Source organism: Babylonia areolata, chromosome 20 (assembly GCF_041734735.1).
Source record: "Babylonia areolata isolate BAREFJ2019XMU chromosome 20, ASM4173473v1, whole genome shotgun sequence".
Taxonomy (NCBI): domain Eukaryota; kingdom Metazoa; phylum Mollusca; class Gastropoda; order Neogastropoda; family Buccinidae; genus Babylonia; species Babylonia areolata.
In genome coordinates this window covers 23,483,813-23,506,312 of record NC_134895.1, presented here as the reverse complement: position 1 = coordinate 23,506,312, position 22,500 = coordinate 23,483,813, and the positions used below count along the sequence as shown (strand labels likewise).

The 22,500-nt window shown below is 43.5% G+C and overlaps 1 protein-coding gene across 1 annotated transcript in view; it reads left to right on the top strand.

Moving 5' to 3' along the window:
- Nucleotides 1–22,500, top strand: part of LOC143295321 (tubulointerstitial nephritis antigen-like) — an 89,952-nt gene that overhangs the window by 65,801 nt on the left and 1,651 nt on the right. Inside the window, exons 5-11 of the mRNA XM_076606954.1 lie at nt 1,679–1,911; nt 2,858–3,008; nt 6,536–6,698; nt 8,708–8,753; nt 12,901–13,024; nt 15,017–15,062; nt 16,432–22,500. The exon at nt 16,432–22,500 is cut by the window's right edge and continues 1,651 nt beyond it. Coding sequence (XP_076463069.1) covers nt 1,679–1,911; nt 2,858–3,008; nt 6,536–6,698; nt 8,708–8,753; nt 12,901–13,024; nt 15,017–15,062; nt 16,432–16,977 — 1,309 coding nt within the window. The 3' untranslated portion in view covers nt 16,978–22,500. The remainder of the gene's footprint in view (nt 1–1,678; nt 1,912–2,857; nt 3,009–6,535; nt 6,699–8,707; nt 8,754–12,900; nt 13,025–15,016; nt 15,063–16,431) is intronic.

Here is a 22,500-nt window from a genome sequence, read left to right as displayed (position 1 = left end):
TGACCTGGGAGACTGGAAAAATCTCCACCCTTTACCCATCAGGCGCCTTTAAAGAGATTCGAACCCGAGACCCTCTGAAATTCCATATTTAGCTTCTAAATTTAACACTGGTATAGAAAATGTAGCAAAGTAGATGAAACAAAACAAACTAAAAATGAATGATGACAAAACAGAACTCATGTTGACTGGTAATAAAAATAAGCTCAAGCAGATAAATACAACGTCTGTCATTTGTTCTGGCATAGAAATTTCTTTTTCTAGTTCTGTCCGCAATCTTGGTTTTTACCTCGATTCATCCCTCACGATGGAAACTCATGTGAACCACCTGTGTAAAGTTCTTTACTTTCAGCTTCGTAAGATTAGTAAAATCCGCCCCTTCCTGTCTGTTGATGCCGCCAACAAACTCGCTGTTGCCTTCATTTTATCCCACCTAGATTATTGTAATTCTCTCTTTGCTGGCCTCCCCAATGATAAACTCTACAAGCTCCAAAAATACAGAATAGTGCAGCTCGACTCGTCCTTAAAAAGTCGAGGAGAGAGAGTGCCACTGCTCTCCTGCGGACACTTCATTGTTTGCCTGTTCAAGCCAGAATTGAACATAAAGTTGCCTGCCTATGCTTTCAGTGCCTGAATTGTGATACCACACCCTCATATCTTTCTGAGCTTGTTAACCCGTACTTGCCAAACAGAACATTGAGATCTCTTGATTCCTCCCAGCTAACTGTTCCCCGATACTTCCTTAACTCCTGTGGAAAGAGGTCATTTTCCGTCTTCGGCCCAACAACTTGGAATTCTCTGCCTATTACTCTCAAATAACTCATCTATCTACCTTTAAAGTAAATCTTAAAACTTATCTTTAAGAAATACGTGTCATAACTCAAATAGTGCTGTTGTCCCAGGCCCATGGCAATGTGAGTGTGTGTGATAGGAGAGTAGAGAGAGTGGGAGTGGGTAGATGAATGGTGGTGGTGTGGTTCGAAAGGGAGAATGACTCGAGTTTTACCCCTTTTACCTTTTCTATCCAAAATTTTATTTTACAATTTTTACAAAATCTATGGCACGCAGATTACAATTATGTTCCTTTTAACATGTATGTATTTTAAATGAAAATTGCTGTCATCTCAGCCGTTTAATCATGTGTGTGTCTGTGCGTGGGTGTTAGTGTGAGTGTTGGAGTGTAACAGTTGTAGTGTATGCTACTTTGTGAGTTTTATGCATTGTGCTTTTTATAATATTAATGATTCTGTTTTATGTTTCTACTACTTTTTATATGCTTTCTTGTTTCACTTTAGGTACTGGATTGTAAAGCGCTTAGAGCTTGCTTATGCTTGTATTATAGCGCTATATAAAAATAAAATATTATATTATTGTTATTATTATATTGAAGGTCCAACGCTTTAACCACTCGGCTATTGCACCCGTCGATCATATGATTTAACTCTCTCCAGATGATGGGCTTCGAGATAGACGTATACATACATATATATTAAGAACATATGTTTTTATGAAACGGTCCTTTTTGTTGTTGTTGTTGTTGTTTTTTCATGTAAAGTCTGTAGTTTGTATAAACCTATCAGGACCTATCTAACATGATAATAAGCAGATGGTGACCAGAAAAAAACCAACAACACCCACCCCCTTCTACTCTCCCTTCCCTCCTTCTCCCCCTTCCCACCAGGTGGCGGGCAGGGAACCACACGGGGCTGTGGGGGATGACCCTGAGCGACGGTGTCCGCTACCGCCTGGGCACCTTCCCCCTGGAGCGGGACGTGCTGCGGATGACGCCCATCAAGGTGCGGCAGGACGAGTCCCTGCCCGAGATGTTCGACGCCCGCCGGAGGTGGCCCGATAAACTGCACCCCATCAGGGACCAGGGCAACTGCGCCGCCTCCTGGGCCTTCTCCACCACCGGTGAGGCTGCGTGTGGGTGGGGGGGTGAGGGTGGTGTGGGGTGGGTGGGGGTGGAAGGAGAGAGGGAGGGTGGTGATGATGATAATGATATTAATAATATTTATATTCATCATCATCATCGTCATCATAGAGAACAAGAAATGAATGATGACGAACATGATGATGATGTAATGATTTTGGTGATTACTACTCCTGTTGATGCCAATGATGATAACAATAATGATACTGATAATAATGAGGGATGGGGTGGGGGTGGATCGGGGAGGGGTTGTGTAGCAGGTGGTGGAGGAGGGAAGAGTCTGTAACTCTATCATCATCATCATTATTGTGGTAATAGTTCACATAGTATTTATTCTGGTATTGATGTTTACTCACCGTACACTTGTTCGAGTGATGACCAGGGTGTTAGCCTTTCGTATCAAACTATAAACCGAGGTCATGTGTAGCAGCATGCAACTTAGTGCACGTGAAAAAAGTAATGTTTTGATATCATTCTTCATGTTAAAATATTCAGCTGTGTGTAAAAAATTGCACATAAGTGAAGTTTCGATGCCCCTATACTATATTATATTGGGTACATGAACTAAACTCCATGCCCTGCCTCGACTAAACCGATGAGTAGGCATGGCCACCATGTCATATTTTTGTGAGCACAGTGCCAAATGCGTTTCATATTGTGTATTAGTTGTAATAAATACGTAACATTTTAATGTAATGCCCCAACCAACCACTCACGGTGTTTCCTGATATAAACGCATCTTGATGTCTGTGAAGAGATGAAAACAGCATGTGAAGACCTGGAACGAAATCAGCCGGCTCGTTCAAGATCCGAAATGAGTGGAGAAGATTATGTTGGCGCATTGTAAGCTCCAGCCGGAACGAAGAAGGTTAAGCAAGGTAACAAGTAAGTGAGTTGTCTTCTATGGCCATGTTTTGCCTTGTCCAGCCGTCGCCTCAGACCGCCTGTCCATCGAGTCAGACGGGGCTATCCGGGAGGAGCTGTCTGCCCAGCACATGTTGAGCTGTGACACGGACGGCCAGGGAGGATGCACGGGGGGCAAGGCGGACCGCGCCTGGTTCTTCCTCAGGAGATACGGGTCAGTGCAAGCGAGTTCACTTTAACCGTCTCAGTTTCAGTTCAAGTTTATCAAGGAGGCGTCACTGCGTTCGGACAAATCCATAATACGCGACACCACATCTGCTAGGCAGATGCCTGACCAGCAGCATAACCAAACGCGCTTGTCTGCCCTTGAGTGCATGCTTATATATATGTTTGTTTACCTATCAAAGTGGATTTCTTTTTTACATAATTTTGCCAGAGGACAACACTTTCATTGCCATGGGTTCTTTTCAGTGCGCCAAGTGCATGCTGCACACAGGACCTCAGCTTATCGTCTCGTACGAGAGACTAAAGGCTCACTTTGATTTTCCAGTAGAAATTGGGAGAAAAGCGAGAGCGGAATTCGAACCCACAACCTCGTGGACTCTCTGTATTGGCAGCTGAGCATTCTGCCACCTTCCTTCAGTTGAACCACATGTATGTATGTATGTATGTATGACAGTCGTGTCCGACTATGACCATCAGAGCAACAGAGGAGGCAACTGCTGTCCCAACTAGACATCTGGGCTAGAATTTGATTATAGTGGAACCCCCGAAAGCGGAGTATGGCTGCCTACATGGCGGGGTAAAAACGGTCATACACGTAAAAGCTCGCTCGTGTACATACGTGAACGTGGACGTTGCAGCCCACGAACGCAAAAGAAGATTATAGTGATAATTCGTTTTAACCAGTTACTGTCAGTAGTTTTTATTCTTTGTATCAAATTTGATTTTAATGCGTTAATTACTTTTCATGTCTGGAGCACTGAGCCTTCCATGAACAATACCTATGACGAAAGTCTCTCTCTCTCTCTCTCTCTCTCTCTCTCTCTCTCTCTCTCCCTCCCTCCCTCCTTCTCTCTCTCTCTCTCTCTCTCTCTCTCTGTCTTTGTCTCTGTCTCTCTCTCTACCGATTCTATCGTGTTTGTTATATCCTATAAACTGAGCCATTGTTTTCTGAATTTTTTTTTTTTAAATTGTCAGGATTTGACAGCAATATCCAGAAGTGAACGATATTTTGATAAAGTTAACGACTGAAGCACTGCAACTCTTTCCAAAGGATTAATTTGTCGTGACACAGATTAGTACTATATCGAACGCTGCAATATTACGATACGCTTTAACAATTGTTGTCGTATAACATCACTTTGTTAATGTGATAGCATAAGCTTGGCTAGAGTTGGCTGTGATTTATTATAGAGATATTAAAGAATTAACACACCCTCTCTCACAGCGCCAAGTTGTAACAAGGTACACTTGGTGGTAAAGGGCTGTGGTTTAGGGATGAATTTAAATTTGGTTAAAAGAATTGAAAGATCAAAAGGGATAATTTGGATGTTTATTGTTATGGATCTTTATCCTGTCATAAGAATATTCTCAAGGATCAAAATCCTGCCGGCGACGCCACTTTTGTAGCCGTGGTCCTGAGTGGTATATAAGGGGACGGTACAAAAGAACTAATATGATGATTTACTGTATTAAAGGATAGCCAAGAATTCCCGCGCACAGGCCAGAAACATATAGAGGCCTGTCACAAATGGGGTTTTCTGTTGTTTTATTTACAATAGTTATAAGAAGAATGAGAACAGATAATGAGAGAAGACAGTGCAAGTGATACGTAGTGAGATATCAGCCTCTGGAACGACGCACACACATACACACTGCTTGCGACACGGCAAGAGAGAGAGAGAGAGAGAGCAGGCTCTCTAGTCAGAGACTGACCAGGTAGGAAGTGACCAGTGACCACGCTCTGTCGCTGCTTATGCAAGTTAAGCGGACTGCAATGACGCAAGCATAGCCCGTGAAACAAAAGGTCCCCAATCAGGCTAAATCTGGTAAGAAGTGTGTTTGTGACAAGGTGTTCAGTGATTGATTTCTAAATGATTCCTGAACCGATTTACGTTGGATTGCAAAAGAAAGAGCTCAACGCCTACTTTCTAATGAGTAAAAAATGGAGTGTTGATTATTTAAGATGAATTTATAATCTTAATTTGAGTCACCTGAACAGGGTCAGTTTTAGCGAGCTCATCGCGGAAAATTACAAACTGCGTTAAATCAGTTTAACGTAGGCAAGCACCAATTGAATAGATCAAAAGATGGAATTGCAACGATTCTGCCAGTATATAATACTTGTAGTTTACTGATCCAACAAAAGAGATATTAATTAAATACGGTGAAGCAGAAACACAGATTCCAGCTCAGCCAATAGCGTACCGCGACGATGGTCGAGGAGTAGGTTGTCTGGCGAGGAGGACAAAATGACGTAAGCGGCTTAGCGTCAGTTGAAATCTTTAGACTGACGAACAATTAAACTAAAATCAAGTATGCTTCTAACTGATTAATGTGTGTGTGTAAGTACAAATATAATATTGCAGTGAACGATACAGAGACTTGATTTCATGGATTTGAGAATAGGTTTAGAATGGGCTTTGCACTCAAACCGGGAATGGCGTCATACATTCTGCGCGAGCTGTTGAAGGCCAGCAAGTTAGTTGCAAAAACGGCGTCTGCTGTAGATAGCTTTCAGCTTGTGCTGTGAGTTGAGTAGCCAGTCATATTGAGCACATGGCTACATTAATATTCATTTTTGCCGTATAGCTTGCCCGAAAAAAGCAAGTGACACTGCTATTTGGTCATTCTATGTTGCTCTTAATAAATCATCATCCCTATGTACCCCTTTGTTCATTTTTGTTCTTGTTATTCTGGTTAACATCCTTGGCTTGCCTTGACTTGTTAAAAGACCCTACATACAAAAACACATCACTGCCAGTTTCCTTCCTTGCAAGTGCGAGCCGGGTAACATCTCTTTGTTCTGGGCTGAAAAAAAAGCTGCTGTATAGTGATGAGTCGTAATGAGTGGCATTGGATGTGTAGGTTAGGATACCTTCTACGACTCACGCAATCCAGGATCCTAACCCTGAAGAACTTGACCTTATGAAGGTCGTCAAACTCACCTCTAATGCACGTTTGTCACTAGTTGGTTAAACTCAGCTCTATAGTTAGTCAGTAGTTAGTTAAACTCAGTTCTGATGCAAATCAGACAACAGTTAAACTAAAGCCCAACGCCCAGTTTATATCACAGATAGACAAGCCCTTGGGTGCCAGTTGGCGTTTGGGAACCATCGCATCGCATACTGTCCTGAAACCCTCGTGGCCGAAAGAGTGGGGATGTAACTTGGGCAAGACACTTTCCACTATAATCAAATTCTAGCCCAGACAGCCATGAAAGCAGATGCTTCCTCTGTTCTGGTGGTCATAATCGGACACAACTATCATACAATGTAATCCATGTCAGCATTCGGTGGGTCATGGAAACAAAAACATATATGCACACCCCCGAAAACGAGTTGCAGCCCACGAACGCAGAAGGAGGAAGAGGCGAAGAAATCCACTTCCATGTGCTTTTTTTTTTTTTTTTTTTTTTTAAGCGTGCTCTGTACAATAAGGGGGGGGGGGCGATGGGCCCGTAAAAAGTTCAGCAAAGCATTTATGAAGTCTTGAAGTCCTGTGTCCATTGCGGGACAGGGTGGTGACGGAGGCGTGCTACCCGTACGACAGCGGCAAGAGCAACGAGAAGGGCGAGTGCCGACTTCCCGTGCGGCAGAGGGGCGGGGAATGCCCCAGCGGCATCCGCTACAAGCGCGAAAAGCGCTACAAAGCCTCCCCGCCCTACAGGATCCGGCCTCTGGTGAGTTGAGGAGGATGAGGGCTTATTGTTGGTGTTTTGCTGTGCTGGAGTGTGTGTGTGTGGGGGGGGGGGGTGAGGAAGGGATGGAGACGGAGGATAGAACGTGATTATGTGTGTCTGTGTTCGTGTGTGTCTGTGTGTGTGTGTGTCTGTGTGTGTGTGTAAAGCAGTGTGTGCGGACGGTGGTGCGGAGGGGAGGGGGGGGTCGGCGAGATGTGTGTGTGTGGGGGGGGGAGAGGTGGGGAGGTGAATGTGTGTGTGTGTTTGTGAGTCAGGGGGGGGAGAGGTGGGGAGGTGAATGTGTGTGTGTTTGTGAGTCGGGGGGTGGGGGTGGGGGGGGGGTTGTGAGTCAGGGGGGGGGGGAGTGTAGCTTCCGTGGGTACGTGTTGTGGGGGGTTGTAACTGGTTTTTATCTGTCGTCCATCGTCGTTCCTGCGAACATCAAGATTCCAGGGGTAACCAGCGGTCTCTTCAGTACCTGGGGCTCCTCTGACCTTTTAGGTGCGAGCGTACCTGTATAGTGTCTCTCCTCAGCCACCCTTCCCTCAACATGCACACGCACGCGCGCGCGCACGTACACACACACACGTGCGCCCATGTACACACACTGAGACAGAGACACACACAGACACAGGCAGACAGACAGACAGACACACACACACACACACACACACACACACACACACACACACCACACCACACCACACCACACCACCTCTTCCCCTTCCTCACCACTACCACTCCCTTTACTTCGTCTTCATCCTCCGTTCTTCCGAAATGGTTTACCCTGCCCCTCTCTCTCTCCAAAATGGTTTAACCCCTCCACCCACTCTCTCTCTCTCTCTGTCTCTCTCTCTCTCGTTCTCCTCTCTATGACACTATGTTTGTGCGCGCGCACGTGAGAGTGAGAGAGAGATAGACGGAGAAAGACTGAAAGAGTGCTTTGAGAGAGAATTAGAAAGAGAGAGAGAGTGTGTGTGTGTGTGTGGAGAGAGAGACAGACAGACAGACAGACAGACGGACAGACAGACACACAGAGTGAGCTCTCACATAGGTATACATGACTGCCTCAATCAACCCTGACGGCAACCATTCTCAGGAGGAAGAGGTCCAGAATGACTCGTGTTTGCCACGCATTATGATAAGTAAGATATATATATAGCTCTGCATTCTGACGCCACCACCACGTCACATTCCTCACGCAACACCATCACAGGAGATGACGAATCGCCACTTAGGCTGCGTCACGGTTCACTCTAGCCTGTCAGAGCAAAGGTTCGCGAGAACGTGTACCAACCTACATGACAGATGATATCCATGTGTCTGTGTGGTCGCCAGCGAGTGATATGGTATGTCGTAATTTCTCACTCAAACATAATACATACACAATTACGCTTCTTCCGCATCTTTTCCCACACACCTTGGCAGACATCTTTCACGCACAAGCACTCCCTCTCTCTCTCCCTCTCTACACACACAGACGTGCGCGCGCGCGTGCACATAAACAGAGACTCACACGCGCTGCGCAAGCATACACACGCGCGCGCGCGCAGAGACACACAAACTTACACATGTGCACGTACATATGCAAACTAATTTACGGGGGAAGTGGGAGGGTTGCTTTTGTTGAAGTCATGGGGGACCGAATCAGCATGGGGGGAGTTTCACAGAACTTTCCCCTTTGGACGTTACAGAAGCCGGAATGACCCCCAGGGGACTTACGGAAGGAGGTCTGGGGAGGTTGGGGGGGGCGGGGGGGGTGATTTGGGACGTTACACCGGAATGCCAGGTACAGAAGACTTGAGAGCCTCACACTCGAAAAAGTACATAATTATGTGTCTTATTTTTTTTACCACAGTGTAGCATGTAACTGTTTAGTTACAGATCCATGTAATTAGACTTGGAGAACAAATTAATATATGGAATTTGCCTTTAATGTCGTCGTGCTGTAGTGAGGATAAACTTGAGCGACACAAATGTTCAGGTTTGTTCTATGTGTATTTTGACAGGAACGCGAGATCATGAAAGAAATTATGGACAACGGACCTGTGCAAGGTAAGACTCGCCTTTCACTTCTTTCTTCTTTCTCTTCTTCTTCTGCTTTCGTGGGCTGCAGCAGCCAAGTTCACTCGAATTCACGAAAGGGCTGTTACGAGTATGACCATTTTTACCCAGCCATATCGGAAGCTGTACTCTGCTTTCGGGGGTTGTACATAATGGGTATGTTCATGTTTCCACAACCCACCGAACGCTGACATGGATTGGGGGATCTTCGGTGTGTGTGTGTGTTTGATCATCTGATGCGTAGACACACGAAGGGGGTTCGGACACTAGCAGTCTGCACACCATGTAGACCTGGGAGATTGAGGGAGGGGGATGGGGGGTGGATGTCCACCCTTATTCTACCAGAACGGGATTTTAACCCCGGACCTTCAGATTAAAAATCTAACGCTTTAACCACTAGGCTGTTGCACACATTGGGCCTGCTTCGATTAATGTATATTCTTGTCCTTTTCTTCTACTTCTTTTGAAACTTAACTCACCGCATAACCCCCCCACAACCCCACCCCCACCCACACACCTCCACCCCCGCCCCCACATCTCCGAAGACATCCCACCCAATCTCTCTCCTTCAGTTAATATTATACACAATATTTGTCTCTATGTGTGTTCGGTTTGTCCTTGTCTCTTGTTTGTTTGTGTCCGCCTGTTAGGAAGTGTCTGTATTTCTGTTCTCTCTCTGTGTGTGTGTGTGTGTGTGTGTGTGTGTGTGTGTGTGTGTGTGTGTCCGTCTGTTTGTTTTGTTTTTGCTTTTAGTTTAGTTTTCGTGTGTGTTTCGTTGTCTGTATGTCCGAGTCTTGTCTCTGTCACTGTGTCTGTCTGTCTGTGTATGTATGTCTCCCCCAGTCTTTCTCTCGGTCCGCTAGTTTCTCTGTCTCTGTCTCTCTTTCTCCCCCCCCCTCTCTCTCTCTCTCTCTCTCTCTCTTTCCCTTTCTCTCTCACTCCCTCTCCCCTCCCTCTCTCCTCCCCCTCACTCCCCCCCTCTCTGTGGGACTGATCAAACGCCGTGAGAATTATCACGTCGTCATAAGTGCCGTGACGTAGTTTTACTGATAATCTTGAAAGGAGCTGACAACGATGACTCCCAGCTGTCTGTCCCCCAATCTCTCGCCCCATGGGGCACTGCCGTCCCGTCACCGGGCCACTGGTTATCACATGACAGACACAAAGAGTTCAGAGTCAAGGAGGTATCAAAGCGTGCCGACTGATCCACAGAAGTTACGCACACGCTCATATACACACATACGCATTAGCGCGCGCGCACACACACACACACACACACACACACACACACACAAGGTGGAGCAAGATGCATGACCTACGCAAATACCCAACTCGCTCTGGTCAGGACAGGTTGTGGGCGGGGGACCGGAGGCGGGGGGGGCGCGGGGAGGGGGGTGTAGGTTCGGGTTTTAGAACTGATTCTATGGCAGTGGACATAACAGTGGACTGTCTGTTGTTGCTTTAGGCGGAGTAGAGACGGGCGTGAGGAGGACTTCAGAGAAAAGGGGGTGGGTGTAGGGCGTTAGGTTTAGGGATGAGAACTGATTTTATGACAGTCATTTCGACTGGTTATAATGTGAAATGTCCCATATGTAGAAGGGATTTACGACAGTGAAGGGGGAAAGAGACAGCTTTTTCTTTTCTTTTCTTTTTTTTTCTTTTTTACATGCTCGTTTTAAAACGACGAACTGAATTAAACAATAAAGCTAATATAAGTTTTGACTGTTTTGATCCCGCGAGTACAGGTTAAAACTTTTCATATATTTTTATGAAGATAATGAAATCCATTGCTACGTGTAGCGAGAGAGAGAGAGAGAGAGAGAGAGAGAGAGAGAGCGGTAAAAACAAAACAAAACAAAACAAAAACAGCTTGTCTGTGTGTGATCAAACGTTGGACTGTGACCACGCCCAGGCACACACAGATACTGGACAGTGGCCATCCTCTTCACGAAACAAGAAACACTTGACCACCAGAAGTGCCGGACACCCCTTCAACCACACGACACACAGAAGTCTGTCAACAGTAGACACAGGCGCCAGCACGTGTAATTTCTTCCTTTTTTCCCATTAATCTGCGCCTTTGTGTGGTTTAAAGCACAATTGTTCAAATAAACAAACTAGTGCATATATATGGAAGCAGGTAACCTGGATACGTGTCCTTTCTGAAGTCATTGAACCTGCAAACAACATGGGTTCTCCATGTCCATCCTTGAAGCTCGTATGTACGCACGCACTTAATGATATTCCGGGGATACTAAGTGGGTACTCAGTTGGCTGAGTGGTGGGTAAATGGGTTGACTTTTTTCCGATCTCCCAAGTCAACAGATGCGCCAATCTGCTAGCTAATACCTGCTCCCCTCCACCACCACCTAACCTCCTCCTGTGTGTACACACGCAAGCAGAAGATCAAAATTCTTACGTCTGTTGAAGATCCTGTCATCAACACCAGAGTGCGGCAGGTTATTTAAATACCCAGCAGACACTGACTACAAGATTCATCACTAAGTTGGTGGTCGTGTAATCGAAGGATGAACACCACAAGGACTGTTTTTCTCGATACATGAGGCCACCTTGACTGCCTAGAAAAACAAGAAGAGGACTGACTGCTGCTGTTTAGAAGGCCACATGCTTGAAGACTTTAGAACTCTCAGCGGACTCCTAAAAGTTGACAGGTGAATATCCGAACCAACAGTAAACTCGACGAGAAGCCACTGGTGTGAAGAAGTGTCGATACGAAGACCAGAGGACGACGTGACCACTCCAGAACACAACCCTAAACAGCCCCACCCGAGTCCTTTATCCTGTCAGCGTGGATGACTTGTTTGTTTGAACAGAGGGGTCAGTGGGATCATTCGTCAGGAGCAGTGTCGCCAGATGACCTATCGGTCATTGTCGCTGTGGTGGTTGCCACAGAAAAAAACCCACCACCAAGACAGTCATGCCTCTGGTGTACGTAGCATGAGTGGGCTGGTGAGAAAATGCCATGGCTATTTGTGACAAGAGTCCTACAAGAAAGAAAATCACTTAAGAAAGCTTACTTATAGTCTATTCGTTAACTGAGTAAGCCCGGAGCACTGGGGTCTTTGCTGTGAACACAACGAGAACGGCACTGGAAACAAGGGTGCCAAAAGGCAGTGCAACCCATTCATTACTCTCTCCTCCGAAAAAAAATAACGAAAGAAACAAAGGAAACGCTGTCAACACAGGACGTCAAAAAACATGAACTTCACCAGGCTACACTATCAGTCAAATGACATGAAAATGTGTCAACAGTCTTACGATCCACGAAAAAAAAAGTCCATACCAAGCAAAAGAAGCGTTTTATCAGTACAACAAAAAGTATTCATAAAGTAATCATCCACTCATACACCACTGAGACTTCGAGACTTGACATTTAGGTTACAAACACACACACACACACACACACACACACACACACACACACACACACACACACACTTTAAGTGGGCAATGGATGCAGCGGGCTGACTTCCCGGTCCCAAGCTACAAAAACCAGCGTCAAGCATAAATCACCAGACGTGGAAACCCAAAAGGAAGAGAAAGAGAGGCCGAATGAGAAAGATCCTCACCTGGAGCCAGACAGGGGCAAAGGCGCAAGATAGGGGGCTGTAGAGGTATCTTGCTCACGGCCTATAGCCCAGGAAGGATAGAAGGCCTTAAAGGCAGAGGATAGGGGGACCATTAAGGTCTCTTGTTGACGACCAATACCCCAGGAATGGTGAAATGCGAAAAAGGCACAGGATAGGGGACTATGGAAGCCTCGTTTTGACGACCTATATCCCAAAGGATAGACGGCTTTAAAGGCTTAGGATAGAGGGACTGTTATGGTTTCTTTTTGACAGCCTATAGCCCAGGAAGAATAGACGGTCTGAAAGGCACAGGATTGTTGGGGCTGTTAAGGTCTCTTTTTGATGGCTTATATGCCAGAAAGGACAAAAGTGCCTAAAAGCCACAGGGTAGTGGACTACGGAGGTCTTCTGTTGACGGCCTATATCCCTGGAAGGACAAAATGCCTAAAATACACACGATAGGGGACTAAGGTAGTTGACACCATGTACCCCAAGAAGGGTGAAAAGGCCTAAGTAGGTACGTGAATGAGTGTGGCGGTGTGTTGCAGCCATCTTCAAGGTGCAGGAGGACTTCTTCATGTACCAGTCCGGTGTGTACCAGTACACGGGCCTCACACGGAACGAACCCTCAGACGCCCGGCTCTCCGGCTACCACTCCGTCAGGATTCTGGGGTAAGGGGTGGGAAACACATTTTGTGGGAATCACCTTCTGGAGTAAGGGATGGGAAACACCTTCTGGGGTAATGGGTATGAAACGCATTTTGTGGGAAACACTTTCTGGGGTTAGGGGTGGGAAACACCTTCTGGGGTAAGGGGTGGGAAACACCTTCTGGGGTAAGGGATGGGAAACACATTTTGTGGGAAACACCTTCTGGGGTAAGGGGTGGAAACACATTTTGTGGGAAACACCTTCTGGGGTAAGGGGTGGGAAACACATTTATTGGAAACACCTGTGGTAAGGGGTGGAAACACATTTTGTGGGAAACAACTTCTGGGGTAAGGGGTGGGAAACACATTTTGTGGGAAACACCTATGGTAAGGGGTGGAAACACATGTTGTGGGAAACACCTGCTAGGGTTAGGGGTGGGAAACACCTGCTGGGTTAGGGCTGGGAAACACCTGCTGGGGTTAGGGCTGGGAAACACCTGGGATAAGGGGTGTGAAATTCATTTTGTGGGAAACAACTTCTGGGGTAAGGGGTGGGAAATTCATTTTGTGGGAAACAACTTCTGGGGTAAGGGGTGGAAACACATTTTGTGGGAAACACCCTCTGGGGTAAGGGGTGGGAAACACATTTATTGAAAACACCTGTGGTAAGGGGTGGAAACATTTTGTGTGAAACACCTGCTGGGGAAAGGGGTGGGAAACACATTTCATGGAAAAACGCCTTCTGGGGTAAGGGGGGTGGTATCACCTTCTGGGATAAGGGGTGGGAAACACATTTTGTGGAACACCTGCTGGGGTAAGGGGTGAGAAACACATTTTGTGGAAAACACCTTCTGGGGTAAGGGGTGGGAAACACATTTTGTGGGAAACAACTTCTGGGGTAAGGGGTGGGAAACACATTTTGTGGGAAACACCTTCTGAGGTAAGGGATGGGAAACACATTTTGTGGGAAACACCTGTGGTAAGGGATGGAAACACATTTTGAGGGAAACACCTTATGGGGTAAGGGGGTGGAAACACCTTCTGGGAAAAGGGGTGGGAAACACATTTTGTGGGAAACACCTTCTGGGGTAAGGGGTGGGAAACACATTTTGTGGGAAACACCTTATGGGGTAAGGGGGTGGAAACACCTTCTGGGATAAGGGGTGGGAAACACATTTTGTGGGAAACACCTTCTGGGGTAAGGGGGTGGAAACACCTTCTGGGATAAGGGGTGGAAACACCTTCTGGGGTAAGGGGTGGAAACACATTTTGTGGGAAACACCTTCTGGGATAAGGGGTGGGAAACACATTTTGTGGGAAACACCTTCTGGGGTAAGGGGTGGGAAACACATTTTGTGGGAAACACCTTCTGGGGTAAGGGATGGGAAACACATTTTGTGGGAAACACCTTCTGGGGTAAGGGGTGGGAAACACATTTTGTGGGAAACGCCTTCTGGGATAAGGGGGTGGAAACACCTTCTTGGATAAGGGGTGGGAAACACATTTTGTGGAACACCTTCTGGCATAAGGGGTGGGAAACACCTTCTTTTAAAGTAACACCATACACGCTTTTTCCCATGAACAGAAGGTATATACTCGAGCACGCAGTTTTCAATTATAAGCATTTCCTTATACGTGCGTGCCCGCAACATATGAAAATGCACACAATCCTTAATATACGTAGATTTTTTTAAGATTTAAGATTGAAATAAAGATAAACATAAATGAAATAAAAAGGATAGAAACTAAAATTTTAGCAGCAAAATTTTGATTACATGCACACGCGCGGGCACACACAGACACACACACACACACACACACACACATATATATATATATATATATATATATATATATATATATATATACGTTTCCACTGGATGGTGCAGATGTTTTAACAGGCAGCCACACTCTGTATGTGTGTGTGTGCGTGCGATCGTGCGTATGTGTGTGTGTGTGTAAACTATAATTGTAATATATACATATATATATAATGTGTGTGTGTGTGTGTTGCAGGTGGGGTATGGAGCGGACACCTGAAGGGGACATCGTCAAGTACTGGGTCAGTTGTGAGAACTGTGGTCCACTACATGGTTTTCCATACTTTGTGTCGCTAAGAAAATATTTTTCACAAAGTTCTAAGGTCTGGAATAAGGTATCGCAGTATATCAATAGTTATTTCTACATGAAAACAGCTGATAAATAATGGAAAGCTTCCTCCTTTAACATTAACCTTATCTTCAGAGTTACTTTCAAAATAACAGTTTTCAGTTTCAGTGTCTTAGTTAAGTGAAGGTGTCAATGCGCTCGGACAAAGCTTTGCACTCTTACCATAATGTCTGCTTGGCTGATTCCTGACCAGTGGCCTAACCCGACGCGCCTTTGTCACGCCTTGTGTGCATGCCTAAGGCCTATACATCTGTGTTCCTATCTGAGTGGACATCTTCTGCAGAATTTTGCCCGCTTTGTTGCCGTGGATTCTTTTTGTAGTGCGCCAAGTGCGTCCATGCTGCACACGGGACCTCGGTTTATCGTCTCATCCGAATGGCTAGAAGCTCAATTTGATTTGTCGATCCAGTCAAACTTGGGAGAAAGGGCTAGAGCGGGAATCGAACCCAGACCCTCACGGCAATGGTTTTGCAGTTAAAAAAAGAAAAAGAAATAAATCACAATACTTGCTCTACCACGACAGATCTGCATCAACTCTATTAATCATATTCTGTGTGGCTTTGAAAATAATACATTCAACATCGTCATACTAGCTCTTTGTTTGCTCCTCTTTTTTCTTTTTTTTTTTAATCACGACAATGAATGATTGTGCAGTAAAAAAAAAAAAAAAAAATCAATCAAAAAATGAAAAAGAAAATTAACACAAAAATAACCGTGCGATGTTGCCTTGAAAATAAAAATCAAATTACAAGTTTAAAAAATAACAGCAATGTTTGAGCAGTTAAAAATTAGTTTATTAAAAAAAAAAAAAAAAAAGGAAAACTGACCATACTTGTTCCATCCACAATGACAGATCCGCGCCAAATATTAATTTTGTGATGCCTTGAAAAATAACGCCATCTAATACTAGCTCTTTATTCTATTTTATTTTTACATCACGACAATGATTGCGCAGTTAAAAAAAAAAAACAAAAAAGCAAAACAAAGAACATCAACATAAAAAAACCAAAAACATTTTGTACTTCCTTTTTTTGTCTTGAAAACGACACCCTGTAGGCCTAATGCTAGCTCCTTATTCATCTGTGTGTTTTTTTCATCAGGCAAAGTTAAAAACTGACAGTATACTTGCTCAGTTGCCTTGAAATTAACTTCTTTTTTTCTTTTTAGTGACGCAACGATAAAGCACTTAAAATATATATATATAATAAAATTTTAAAAAATTAAACTGACTTTACATGCTCCCATCCATCATATGATGTCAGATCTGCGCCAACTCGTGGGGCCCCGAGTGGGGCGAGAACGGCTACTTCCGCATCGTGCGCGGGGTGAACGCCAACGACATCGAGACCTACATCGTCGGGGCCTGGGGCAAGGTGACGGGCGACGTCATGCTCAGGCAGCTCCTCACCGAGCAGCGCCGCAGACGTCTGCAGCAGACCTTCCGCGCTGGCGGCGGTGGACAGCCCCGAAGTTTACGTCATCTCTCCGGCCGCTCCCGAAGGAGGAGGCGACACCACCGTGGGGGAGAGGGGAGCAGGAGGGCGCTGCGTCAGCTGACCACTGGCCGCCGCGGCAGGAGGAGGGGGCGCGGCAACAGCAGGAAAGGGAGGCTGCAGAAGAAGGGAGGACGTAGGAGGAGCAAGCTGTTCTCCTCCACCTCCTCCTCCTCTTCTAAAAAGTCTAGGAAGGGAAGGAAGAGCCGGAGGAATTCCGCTGGGAGAGTTACAAGTAATAATAATCATAAGCTGGGTCATCGTCGCAGTAGGTCCAGCAGAAAGCAGACTTTCGATGAGGTTGTAGGATTGTAGGGAGTTTGTTGGGTATCTCGATTGACGTGAACGAAGCTTCGTTCAGCGGCTTTGGGTTGTTGCTGGGTTTTTTTAAGTTGTTGTTTTTTTGGGGTTTTTTTGTTTTGTTTTGTTTTTGTTGCTGTTAAAGCATGTTAGAGTCAGGTTTTACCCTTGATCTGCCGATGGATGCAGGCTATAACCTTCCACTGCAGTACAGCCTATAGCATAGATGCTGCTGTGTCGGTTCCAGCACTGACTTCATTTGCATGTAGGTGTGCCGTGTCGTAGAGAGATAATAAACCCGATATCAGATATTGAAAAAAAAACACCAATCCTATAATACCAAAGAAAAACCTTGGCAGCAATGATAACCAGATAAGCTAAAAAGGTGAAAATGTGCTGAGTTATGGCGTTTAGCATTCCAAACATTGCTGTAATGAAATATGAGCCCAGTACACGCATTAAGAACTGTTAATTTCCATAGAGATTGCAAACCCTGCGGCAAAATTATCTTCCAGAAAGTGGGATGGTAGATTTGATTTATCAAGATTTGTGTATGCCAGGCTATACTTTCTGTGATGTGAGTGTTCATGTGTACGCGGCGTCCATATTAATGTATGACATTAAAATATTTAGTATCATTATCAGAATAAATTCAAGGCAAAGATGTGATGATGACAGTCTTCTTGGGAAAAAAAAAAAATCTTTTTGTGTGGGGCATGGGTACTGAATCGGTTTGTCGATGAACACATGCACACACTTCTGATCCAGGGGAAACAAATGTAAACAGTCGCAAAATTATAGTAACATCGTTGTCTCCCCAAGCAATAAAAATGGGAGGGTGTTCAGTGAAGCCGGGAATATGTCTGTGTGTGCATGCAAGTGAGTGATCACATTTCTTACTGATGTAAGTGTATAATTATTTTGTTTTCAATGAAAGTTTTGCTTTAAGTAATGTATGCTAGGATTCTGCCCCACTTTTAGCATGTTCAATTGCCATACAAAGCGCAAGAAAATCAGCAAGAATAAATAATGCCCAGCCTAAACATCACTGTATAATTATTAAATGGCAAACCTATCTCAGGGTTGTATTATATTGTACCAGCCTCTGCTCATGTTTGTTTTGCATTGCACGAAGGTGCAGCAACGTGAACAATTCCATCATTCAGTATTTTGTGAGTAGAGGGTTCCATCGATGTGGCAGCAACCTGCAAGAAACATCTGCACGAGATGCATTTGAACGGGTGTCATCATCATGTTTAGTGTTGGCATGCGACTTGTCATTAGTGCAGTTACTTTCACCCTTTGGCTGCTTAGCCATAGCGAAATGAGATCAGTGTGGCAGCAGCTTCGATGGCATTTCTTACTTTTTGTGTGTTACATTGCAATGATATCACTGATTTTGCTGAACAAACACTACGCATTCCGAAGTGTAAGAAGTCTAATTAAAGAACAGATGACTGTCATCCTGACATGTAACCTCAGTTATGCAACGGCCCTTCACTGACTAAACACGGACATCAGTACCAGTGAAGGGGTTAATGATGACTTGGAAACCAGAAGTATGAGGCAAAAACCTTGAGTCTTGGACATCCCAACTTCCAGTCTAGGATCCACGAATGAGATGGCCATGTGAATCAACGTGTTTGTGATTGTGTCCGTTTCGGATAGCGTTTGCTTCTACTCTGAATTCATGTTCATTGTATAATGTCCCGTTCTGAGATCTAAGCTTAGAATCATGTCTGATACATTGTTCCAGCTGTTCTGTTTAGCTCCCCAACCCTTCCCCACAATATATCTATCCGTGAGTCCAGTATTATTATTATTATTCATTTATTTCTTCTTCTTTTTTTCTTCTTTTTTAAATGTGGTAGAGCTTCGTTTTCACAGGGACTAAAAAACTGGATTACTGTATGAAAAACGCCACTCTTTTCTCCAGACTTGAGTTGGACAGGTTCAGAAGTCTTGCTAGTAATGGGCATACAAGACAGAAAGTGCTTGACATTTTTTCAACTGCTGAATTGAATCATGATTCTGATGTGTGTGTGTGCGCGCGCGCGTGTGTGTGTGTGAACTTTACTTTCAAAATGATTTTATTAAGAGGTCAAGGTCGAACTCGGAGCCATACTATTTCACTGGCCAGTTGTCACAAGTATTCATTATTACTATCACACATGTTCTCCTTTCTTGATCACCTTGACTTCAGTTGCTCTCAATCACTGTTGCGAGTCAGCATGCTTCAACATTCTCCATGCCACAAATGGCTGTTCAACACACACGCTCCCTGGCACAGCCTGGTACAAATGCGAATTATTATTATCTTATCAGAATTGATATGAACAGACTGTATTAATTCTGCGGTCTGATGAAGATGAAGGCATTAAACAAGTTTTGATTCTTATCATTACTGATACTTATACAGCACCTATCTTTGGCCACAGACCAAATACTAGGCTCTTTCTGCAAGATGGAATCTATTTTCATTTTATTCTAAACTTATGTGAAGTTAGCTTTGCAGCAGATATGATACACATAATCTTCTCGTAACATACCACCCACCAGTGAATAATGAAGGCTGTGCCGGATTCGTGCAAAACAATCATAAAAGGGGACTTCACTGCTCTTAATATATGTAACATGAGAAAAATCATTTAGTTGGCATACATGCTGGGCTGTTTGATAACCTGCTTTCTGTGACAGAATGATCACTGAAATATGGGGGAAAAAAAAGAAAAGAAAAAGAAAAGCTTGCTGAGCTTGGAGCAAATTAAATGCAATCAAGGCAGCATTTTTATCTAACACCTCTCCCTTCCAACCACTACCTCCATGAAAGAAAAACTCATTATATAGAGAGGTATATTTGTTTAAAACACTATTACAACAAACATCCCCCCCCCCCTCCCCCCCTGTGCATACAATTCAAAGAGTATGACTGCTGCTGAACTAAAGATGTACAAGTTGCTGTTGTTTTTTTCTTTCTAAAGTGTAAAATCACCTGTGTACATTTGCTTTTTGAATGCTTTAATCATGTGCACAGAAATACCCCCTTCTGTATAACCCCAGTTATGGGGCAGATGTAATTCTTGTTTGTGTGTTAAGTGTTGAGAAATGGCAATATTTACAACCTGGTGAATGTATTGGTAGCAAGCATCTCCTATAAAAGCATTACTTTTCTGGGCCTTGTATAAAGCAGCACTTGCATTCTCCGACATGATGTATGATAATTCTCAGCTACAGCTTACTTCTTAGATTTTAGTTCTTGTATGTTGCGTAGAGTTGTACAAAATATTCAGTGCATAGGCAAATACCAAAGGAATAAACCTATAATTCAATGAGCATGCATCAATAGATCATCCAATTAAAGTCATATGTTTTGTAAATTGGTGTGATCTTATTTTGTTAAGTTAGAAGCACATCTTGCTTTTTTATGCGGCAAACACTACATATACTTTTTTTCAAAAAACCCACTTACACAGCATACCCTTTTTTCCCAAGAATCCTCCAAAAATATGAAACGTACAAATTTCAGTGTGACTGAATCAATTGTCCGTGTTCTTAAGATTTTCGAATACTGTTGTTATAATTTGCATAAAAGTGACAAAATCAACACTGCACTGTAAGTTAACCATTTTGATTTTAAAAGCATTTATCAACAATTTTGTATCTGCAACAATGCATAAATCTCTCTCTCTCTCTCATATTCTTTCTCTGTGATCAGAGCATACATCTACCATTCACTTCACCTGAATCATAATATTTTATTGCATATAATATGATTAGGTTTATTTTGTCCAGTAAGTTCAAAAGCTTTTGTATGTCAGTACATTCTTCATTTGAAGATAAACACTTTAAAGTGGCAGAGAACTTTTTCTTTTAAGCACTTCCACACACACACACAAAGATATATTGAATTTGTGACACCAACACTTGCAAATAACTTTAATACACATATTAACAACAGTGTTAAGTCAACTTATATGTACCGGTAAATATCCCCATAGTTAGTGTAAATAAAGAAATAAAATTTTGCATAATATAATGGTAATGTTAAGTTTCTTCTTTAAACTATTGAATTCTTATTAAAGTTGTTTTTAGTCTGTTAGTAGTTTTTGTACAAATATTGTTGTTGTTTCTCTCATTCCCACAGTTAAAATTTGTTTCTTGTTACCAAACTCATGTTATGCTTTTTCCTTCTTCAGTGAACACAATGATTGTTACAAATTTGCTGTGCTGTGTTTAATGCATGTATGGTTGTATAAAATACAAATATTCAGGATAAACTTGCTTTTGTAAGACAGTGCATGAACCCCTAATAAAGATTTGTTTTAGTACAGCTCTGTTTGTATTTGAGTAAGAGTTTGTTTGTATGTGTGCGTGCACATGCGTTTATGTGCTTGTATATGTACATGCACATAATGTATGTAGGTGTCTGTGTGATTCTCAGTCTCATGTGGTTCCAAATATAACTGTGTTTATAAATCTAGAGTCACTTATACACACGCTTTCTACTCTTCTCTCTCTCTTTCAAATACCATCCATACACACATTCATAACTACAACTTAAATTTCACTGAATATATATGATTTGGCCTCATTCAAAAACCAAATAAAGATTAAAAACAAGTACAGTCTTTAAAACACACCCCAAGGAAAGGCAAAACATGAAAAAAAGTAACAATCATATAGGAAGGTTTAGTGGTTGACCAGTGGAAAACCTGCAAGAAGAATTCAACATAAAAAAAACACACTGTAACAAACCAAGTGTGATGCATTACTAGTCCTGAAAATAGATTCTTGCAGTTTAGAAAACAGACACTCAAATAAAACCAAACAATACCAGCCATTATCATACACATAAATGCCATGGACAATTTTGACACGAAACAGCAAAATGCAATCAGAAAACATGCAACAACAACTTGACCACAAAGAACCACCTACTGCATGGTTACACCACCTCACAACCCGGTACAAGTTTCAGTAAAGGTCTGCTTTCTCTTGTCATACACAGACTCACACTCAAGTATAGGATACACTGCAAAGTGGGGCCCAGTCCATCTCATTTCGCCATTTTAATCCTCTCCAATTAAAGTGAGGTGGAGTGAGGAAAATCATAGTGCATTGCCTTTCCAAAGGACACAGCACTATACCGAAATAGGTCCTCAAACCCTGATCACAAAAGGGTATACATTCAACACCTGATTCTACCATGGAACCTCCATAAACTGTACAATATTTTTTCTTCATTCTTTCACTGAAAAATGTTTCTTCCATTTTTTTTTTTTTTTCATATAACTTAAGATTGAAAATTCTTCAGATAATTCCCAGCCAGAGTACAAAAATATTCAAATGGTCCACTGCTATCTGATAATTAACTATGGGAACTCTTGTGTTAACATGATGACTGTCGCTGTTACCATTCACCACACCAGTGAAGTGTCTCTTGAATGTGAGGTAAGTTCCCAGCCATCCCTACAAAGGCCACAGAAGACTGAATTTTTAATCTGCAAAAATTGTTTGAAAAGCTGATATGTACCCGTG